Raw genomic sequence first — 8,706 nt, forward strand, 5'->3', positions numbered from 1 at the left:
TTTCGCAGCTTCTCACCAGCCGCCGTGTCGGAGTGACTCACACGGCGCATGATTCAACTTCACTACAATGTCCTCCGCTGCCAGGAAAGGCATTGAAAACCCTTTAATTTGAAGCTTTGACTCAGTTAATGACTTGCTTTCTTCCCCTCCTCCGGAGATCCTCCCCACATCAGCCCCGTCACACATGCACACGCGCGTGCACACGCCCCCCCTCGTCGTCGAGTGTTTGAATCTCAGGGACCCAGAGACACAGACACCGTCCTGTTTGCTGTGACAGAGGGCCCAGCGGCCCTCGGGGTCCCCGGCTCTCTTGGCTGTATGAATAAGTAATGAATCACAGATACGACTTTGGTGCCGAGAGAGCTTGTTGCCAGAGAATGAATTGCCCCCACCCATCCCCGTCCACCCGGCTCTGCCAACCCACCAGGCACACTTGGCAGGCGCTGGCCCGAGCTCGCACCCAGCTCTGCAGTGACTCTGTGACAGTGCCATGGTTTCTGTGGGTCTGAGCACAGTCCTCTCTCCCCAGCAAAGACACAGCAAATGAGCCCACACACACAGACTTGCACACTCCCAGCTCACCTCTGCTCTGCACACAAAAGGCCAGAGCCAGGACACACACAGGCTCTCCACACCGGCTGTCCTGCCAGGAAGCCTGCAGTCCCGTGGCTTCAGGGAGACAGCACTCGATTTAGGAAACTTCTTTATTGCTCTTTTTGAGAGAGACTGTGCGTGACAAGTCGCTTCCTCTCTCTCTTGAAAGACACCGGCTGCCTAGGCACTGGGGCCGCAAGCAACAACAGCTCAGCAGCACCTCAGCCCGGGCCCTCGCCCTACACTAATCGGTCTGCTCTGCTCTCTGCCTCCTGGGCACACAGCGCGGCCGCTCTGCCCCTGTGAAGCCCCGGCAGGTCCAGTGCCCATCTAGGAGCCTACTCTCCCTCTGTCCTTGCTGGCCCGGCCTCCTGGATGGCTGTGCGCACGGCCCTGAACCCCGGCCAGGCTGAGCACGGGCCAGAGAGCGAGCCGAGTTCCGGATACCTCGGCTGCTGTCACTCCAGGCGAGGGACAGCACAGTACAACTCAGGGGGCTTCACCCGAGCTTCACACCATGCAGGACTTTAACCAGGAGCAGCCCCACGTCTCGCACTTGCCCAAGTTCCCAGGCACCGAGCGACACTTGCACAGCTGAACTGTTTGCTCAGACATTTCTGTGGAGCCACCATTTGATGAATAAGTAATCCAATAGCCTTGTAATCATAAGCCTGAGTTTGAATTCCTCCCACCGAGCAGACGGGGAACCGGCCAGCTCTCTGCGACGCGGTGCCACATCCTCTGCAGAGCTGAGCAGAAGTCGATCTGAGACCAGCATGTACTCACCTCTCATGAAGCACTGTGGGTACGAAGGGAATGACTCGAATATGCTGTCTGAAGCCATGGCCGCCTCCCGAAAGTGCACCCTCTTCTGAAGGCGGAGGAGTCAATGGTTTCTTCTCACCTTAGGAGCAAAACCAGGAAAGGTCATTGTTTGCACCTCACCCCCAGCCATGGCTCCCTACATCTCTCTCTCTCTTTTTTTTTTCCCCCTCTCAACACCTCTGGGGCTCCCTGAGCCCTATGAAAAATGTACCTTTGCGAAACAAATATTCAAATTGTTAGAGATTAAAAAAAAAAAAAAAAACAAGCGGCGTCTTGGCTGTGGGTTGGTGATGCTCACCACTCTGCGAAACCTGTGGTTACAGCCTGTGCGATCCGCCTCCTGCTGACCACTGTGCCGGCTCAGACTTCTGACACGACCAGCTACCCAACTTGTGGTTCTGTGGTTGTTTATGGGGCCCAAAGAAGTTTTCACACAACCCAAATTACAAATTTAACTGTTCCCCTTTCCACAGTGCCTCTTAATTGGTTCTGGCCCATCATGTGACTTCAGTGATGTCAATTTTTTTTTTTTTTTACACTCTCTGAGCAATGCCCTTCCTCCCTTCCACCTGCCCCCCCCCCCCCCCCCCCCCCCCCCCGCCCCGGCTCTGCAAGGAAGCAGCCCCGTAGACTTTGCAAGACAGTGGCGGGAGCAGAAAGTGACTCAGTCTCTTATTATATCAGTGGTCTCTGCTGATTCGGTGCCGTGCGGGCCCTGTTGTTGTTTGTGGTTTGGGAAGGACTGATGATTTTGATTACGATTTCACTGCTGCTCATTCAATAGTGATTCTGCCTGGGCATCAGGCAGGCTGCCGCTCAGACAGGATGTGGGTGCCATCATGGAAGGTGCTGGGCAGCAGCTCAGGAGGGCTCAGCCCTCGGCAGAGCTGTGTTGGCGTAAGTGAAACTGTAAAAGGGGGAAAATAAAAGGAAATATTTCCCTGAGAGTCTGACCCCTACGAGGCTCTAGCTCCTCACCGGTGTGTTAGAGCCTAAGAGAGGGAAAGCATTTTAAACTGGTGATGAAAACACCATGTTCATACAAAAAAAGTTATTTGGTTTTATTCCTCCTAAATGGACATTTTTTTTCAGCCAAGAGATAGAATCATAGCTCTCTCCCCACACACACACACACACACACACACACACACACACGGAAGCCAAAGGCATAGAGAGAGAAGAGAAGTTTTGCATTTGGGGCGAAAGCAGCGGTGCCCTGTAAATCTGGTTTTTGCTTTCACCTGTGAAAGTTCGCCGCGTGGCCTTGCTCCGTTCGATGAATCGACAGGCGCATTCACACCTGTCGGCGCACCAGCCCAAGCTACCACCACCACGCGCGGAGAGCATGAGGGGGCCCATGCTCAATAGGGGACCACATGAGAGGCTCCCCGGGGCAAACCCTTCCTGCGGCACTGGCTGAGGGGTGCTCTAGAGCTCGTCCCCGGCCGTAGGACCAGGACATGCCTGGCTGGAGGTGCTAAAACAGGAGAGTTTTGCATCTGGGCACGCCATTCTGGGCACATCCATTTCTTTCTGTTTCCTGCTTACGAATAAAGTATTGGTGCTTTTTTTTTTTGAGTTCCAAGAGCAAGTAAAACTCTCCCTTTCCAATGAACCCCTTGGCTTCGCCAGGCTCTGTTGGCCTCCCCCAAGTCACTGTGGAGGCAGAAAGTTGCCACACACACACTCCAGAGACTCTGTGGGACAGCAGGTCCCAGAAAACCAGCCCTGCCCGGCCAGCTGGTCCCCGGTGACCAGCCCTCGGGGACAGCTGGCCAGAACTCCCCTGGCTCGGGTTCTGTGTTCCGCTTTGCCCACACCCACAGCTACAACTCGTTCAAGGGCAAACGGCACAGGCGTTTTCAAAGGCACAGACATGACTGCTCCTCGCGCCTGTTCTGACTAACGCAGGAATTGAAACTCCAGTCTGCTCTCCCCCAGACTTGTGCAAAGCGAACTTGCCAAATGTTGACACTCATTCATATTGACAAGAACAAGCATGTGTGTGTGTGTGTGTTTCATGAAGTTTATTAACATCCGAACGCCACGCGTGCTTCATGTCACTCTCAGGGCTAACCCCCTGTGGTGGTCCTGTGCTCCCCCAGAAAGCCAAGTCCAGGTGCCCCCGCAGTGTGTTCCCTCCCTTCTGCTCTAATTCTTCCCGGGAGGGTCCTGGGAGCTGGGCAGTGTGACAAGCGGCTGCCCCTCTGGACTCGGCTCAGACTTAATAATGACTGAGAAATGCAAGTGGCAAAGAGGGTCATGCCTTTCGATGTTTCATCCTAGAAACCCCCGGGTGCTTTCGGCCCTGGGCGCCCAGATGCTCGAGGCGGGGTTCGGGTGTGTCCGCCAACTGCCGGGATCCTCGGCTTCTCTCTGCAGGCTCAGCTGCAGCCAAGTTTGCACTTTCCCCAGTGGGACCCTCGCAGGGCCCGTCAAGTTTAAGGAGGACTGGGGGTAAGGCTGGGGTTTGCTGAGGCCTCACCTGACACTGGAGTCGTTTGTAACCGGCAGGGCTGGGGTTTCGGCGGGGCACCAGGGGGCGGAGTGTGCAGGCCGGCAGCCGGCGGCTGCTGCCTTCCTCCGGCTGATCGGCCCGGCAGGCACAGCAGAACTCCACAGCTGGGGAGGCGACAGTTGAACCCTTTCTGGGCATCCTCCCAGTCATGACAGAAAGTAAAGAAAGACCCGGTCGGTTGCTGGTGAGCTTGGCCTCACCACTTCCTTAGGAGCCCAAGATGAAAGGAGCCGTGTGTCATCAGTGAGCCGCCTAGAGGACCACTCCGGGCTGGCGGAGCTGGGGCCGGCTGGGATTCTTCCCGCTAGTGCGGTGACCCACACCCTCTGCCCCCCTTCCTGCCCAGGCTCAGCCCGGCCGCTGCCTCGGGAGCTGCACTGTGGCTCTGGGAAGTCATTGGATGGCAGTGTTCACCCTCCCTCAGATTGGCTGCAGCTTCCACATGTCACTGTGGGGGGTGCTCAGGTGTCATTTTTAATGGCTCCATAAAAATACCAGCAAAGGTGGAAAGACGCACGGTTGCATCACCCTGTAATTAATGTGCAGACTTCTGTGTGCGGCCCGATGAAAACATGGTCCTGCTGGGCATCTTTGCGCCCCGGTTCTTGTACATGTTTCTGAGCGTGTGGATTGCAGAGAATCTGGCCAGAAACTGGACCCCAACGAGGTTCCCCCCAAACACTGGCGTGGTCTAAAATCCCAGGAGGACAATGCTGCTGAATTCTCTCTCCATAGCCCATGTTTTTATTATTATTATTTATTTTTAATCCTTACCTGAGGACATTTTTTCATTTTTTGTTCAGATAGAGTGGGGGAGAGAGAGAGAGAGGGAAACATCGATGTGAAGGGACACATCGAGTGGCTGCCACCCGCACGACCCAACCAAGGCCGGGGACAAACTGCAACTGAGGCACGTGCCCTTAGCGGGAACCGAACCCGGGGTCCCTCTGGACCGCAGGCCGGCGCTCTAACCGCTGAGCCAAACCCGCCAGGGCCATGTTTTCATTCTTTTCCAAATCTTTGTATTCCCACAGAGGCGCGACCTGGAAACAAACGTCTGTGTCACGCCGACAGTGACCTCAGTGAGGATTCCTACTCTGAGACGTGGATGTCAGGGCTTCACCCAAAGACTATGACCTGATCTTGGTTTGAAACACAGGAGCGCTGCAGGCCCTGCTGCTGAAGGCGTCCTTCCCGGAGCCTCACGCGGCGTCCACAGCGGCGCAGGTCCGGCGCTCCAGGCAGACGTACAAGTCACGTCTAAGTCACCACAACGATTTAGTGATAGCCAGACCAGAGACCCAGCATGTCGTTCTTAACCTCCCCACACAGAGATGCATTGCTCTGGGGGGGAAAGGACCAAGAAAAAAAGAAAAAAGCACCTTGTCAAATGGAGGATGTCCAACGATATGAAAACCTATCAGATGGTCAGTTTCAGACATGAGGGTTTACACTGCTTCGCCGCTCAAAGGGTGGCCCGTGGGCCCGCAGCGTGGGTGGGGTCACACGGGGATCAGCATCCCGGGCTCTCCCAGAGCTCCCGATCAGGACCCCAGGTGACTCCTACGCTGACCAGTCGGAGAGGCATTGCTGCAGGGAAGGGAGCTTTGCACACGCCGCAACACGCGGTGATAATTCCCTACACCCTCAAGATCGCTTTTGGACTTAGAGCTTTCTGAAGGGCCTCGCTTTTCGACCTTGTTGCCTCAGCATGATTTTTTTGAAGCTTTATTTTCACTGTTGACACTAGTGCGGATTTTGGCACGATTTCGTGAGCCCTGGATGTTTCTAGACGGCAGAAACCCACAAGAGGTGGCTTTTCGCGGGCAGTCACTCAGCACTCTCGTCTCGCGCTCTGGGTTTGGGTCAAGTGTGCAGTCTGAGGTTTGCCACACCTCGGAGGGAGGCTCCGCTGTGCCCCGTCTACCGAGCTGCTGGCCACATGGATATAAACAGAAGGCGTTTTCCCGCAAGGGCATCAGATTCTCAGCTTTCACCCAGTTCGCATGTGGAAACACATCGTCCTGTGAGTTCTGCCAGACGCACACCAGTGTTCCCAGCAGCCCCGCCGTGGGCCGTCCTGCCCCTGCGTTACCTGCCTCACCTGCCTCCCTCTCCGGCTACCACCTTGCAGACACCGTGCCCCGTGCTCGGCCTGGGAAGAAGGCGCCCGGCCTTACCTGTCCACACTTGTAAAAGCCGAGCCTTCCGGAGTCCTGGCCCCGTTCACCCAGGACCCAGGAGTCTGGCTGATTCGAGCACAGGCATCTGGATCCCTTCAGCCTGCGCTGGGCCAGGAATCTGGTTTGGAACAGCTCCTCCAACAGAATTTTGGCTCTTCTGGTGCTGGTGCCATTTGAAACCAGGAGGGCAAAACCGAGAAGCTTAAACAAACTCTCTTTGAATGTTAGAGATGTTTAGCATTCGAGGTTGGGTCAGATGATGGAAAACATTTCGAGTTGGTACCGCACTTTCCAGCCTGTTCCTCCAACCTTGAGGCTAATTTTAGCAGGACAGCCAGGCAGGGAACGCCGGGGACGTGAGGAGACTGAAATGACTCGGGGCTGGAGGAGCGGGTTCGTGTTGGGTAGATTGTGAGATTCAGCAATGCAGCGTGTAGTGAGTGTTCTCAGTCTGAGCGAAGCAGTCGGCTGCAGGGACTTTGGACTTTGGTTGTCCTTGCTGCTCGCTTTCCTGGTGGTAGGCAAATTCAGAAGCGTCCTCGTGGCTGATTATAACCCCAAGCATAATACCACCCTTTCCACAGAGGATCAGTGCTTTTCGGACTATGCAAAGTGGTTTTGAATGGAATCAAAAAGAGAACGGTGGCTGATGTTTCAACAGGCAAACTCGCACGGTGAGAATTTTAATACTCGCCCTCGCCAGGGATCATGAACACACAACGTCGGGACCCACAAGCAGGAGTCTGGGCCAGGACGCATTCAAATAGACTCTGCCGTCGATGCCGAAGAAATCCCGAGTGTTCATCACTTAATTTTTGAATTAGATGTTCTTTTGGAAGAATAGCATTCAGCCCTACTGAGGCAGGCTGCGAATTCTTTCGGAACCTCAAAAATGTAAAAAAAAAAAAAAAAAAGAACTCTACTAAGAAAACAAAGCATCACACTTAATATTGTCGAAAAGTGGCTGGGTTTCTGGGAGGCAAGCAGGAGGCAGACCCCCTTTGTCACACGGGACTCGTGTCTGAGGTGCTGTTCCCTCCGTGATAAGGGGATGTGGAGAAAGGCCCAGCTTCAGGGGAGCGCAAGGATTACTGGGGGGAAAACAGAGTTCGCCTGGGTTTCTGTCCCCAGAGGCACATGACCCTGACTTGGGGACACATGAGTTTTGATGGTCGTTGATTATTATGGAGGCATTGTTCTTAGTTTGCTTTCCTGGGCTTTTTCAGATTTTACCCTCGCTCTTTGGAGTTCTCCTATTTATATTGCAAAGGGAGGCGGAAGGACATCCTTTCTGTCCCCGTGGACCGCGTGGTGTGAACTGAGATGCGAGCCCTTGCTCAGGCTCAGAGTGGTTGCTCAGCAGACGTTAGGGGGGCTCAGAAAATGAACCCAATGAAGGTTAAAGGCCTGACCCCGTACCCACATCACCTGGGACCCTCAGAAACGATTCTAGCTCCTTAAGTCTCTGGTTTCTTGTGTCCACACTGACGTCACTGTCAGCGGAAAGATGAGCAGGAAACGCGCACTTGGCCACATGTTGCGAGTGACCCTTCACCTCTTCTTGCCAGGCCTTTGTCTTTGACTAGGAATCCATCACTGTCCTGTTGTTAATTTCTCATGCTTTTTTAAAAAAATACTTTTTTCTTTATTGATTTGAGAGAGAGAGAGGAAGGGAGAGGGAGAGAGAGAAACAGCGATGAGAGAGAACATCGATTGGCCGCCCCCTGCACACCCCTCACTGGGGATCAGGCCCACAGCCTGGGCATGTGTCCTGACTAGGAATCGAAACGGCGACCTCTTGGTTCATGGGTCAACGCTCAACCCCTGAGCCACACCGGCCGGGCCCTCTTGCTTTTAAAATATCGCTTTCCGCCCTGGCCGGTGTGGTTCAGCGGTTAGAGTGTCGGCCTGCGGTCCAGAGAGACCCGGGTTCGGTTCCCGCTAAGGGCGCGTACCTCGGTTGCAGTTTGTCCCCGGCCCTGGTCGGTTGTGCGGGTGGCAGCCACTCGATGTGTCCCTTTCACATCGATGTTTCTCTCTCTCTCTCTGTTCCTCTCTCTCCCTCCCACTCTACCTGAACAAAAAATGAAAAAATGTCCTCGGGTGAGGATAAAAAAATAATAATAATAAAATATCGCTTTCCAGGGTTTGTGAAGCTCCTTCTCTTCATCGGCCGACCTTGGCCACGGTCACGGCCATTTACGTACGCGTGTGGGCAGCGTCATCCTCACTGAGAAGCGCGGGTCCAGAGCCTGCTTTCCATCCCTGAACCGTGTGAACTGACACCGGGTCTGTCCCGCTGCCCGGCCGAGCTCTCTCCCCTCCCCCACACCGGTGCGCAGCAGGCCATCGAGGGTGCTCCCCGTGAGGGCAGCGTGGCGTCCCTCCGCTCTTCCGCTGCCGCCACCACCGGTCCACCCGTCTTCGCCCTTGGCAGCCCTCTCCAATCCCCCCATCCCTGCACCTAATCTCTCCGACCTCCCCCTAGGCTCTGCCACATATCAGGAACACCCCCTTTCCCTGCAGCCGTGGCTGCTCCCCCGAGCACTGTCTCCCTGACCTCGGGCTGGGCCGATCAGTACTGCT

General features: G+C 55.0%; 1 protein-coding gene across 2 annotated transcripts in view; it reads right to left on the reverse strand.

Moving 5' to 3' along the window:
• The window catches only part of RUNX1 (RUNX family transcription factor 1), a 212,487-nt gene extending 210,641 nt beyond the window's left edge, over positions 1-1,846 (reverse strand). Inside the window, exons 1-2 of one of the 2 annotated variants that reach the window (XM_036242344.1) lie at positions 1,631-1,846; positions 1,381-1,498 (exon numbers count right to left, since the gene is read on the reverse strand). In XM_036242344.1, the coding sequence (XP_036098237.1) occupies positions 1,381-1,438 (58 nt within the window). In that variant the 5' untranslated portion in view covers positions 1,439-1,498; positions 1,631-1,846. The remainder of the gene's footprint in view (positions 1-1,380; positions 1,499-1,630) is intronic. The other variant, XM_036242345.1, reaches the window with a different exon arrangement.
• Between the last annotated feature and the right edge of the window lie 6,860 nt (positions 1,847-8,706).

This window comes from Molossus molossus, unplaced genomic scaffold (assembly GCF_014108415.1).
Source record: "Molossus molossus isolate mMolMol1 unplaced genomic scaffold, mMolMol1.p scaffold_m16_p_5, whole genome shotgun sequence".
NCBI lineage: Eukaryota > Metazoa > Chordata > Mammalia > Chiroptera > Molossidae > Molossus > Molossus molossus.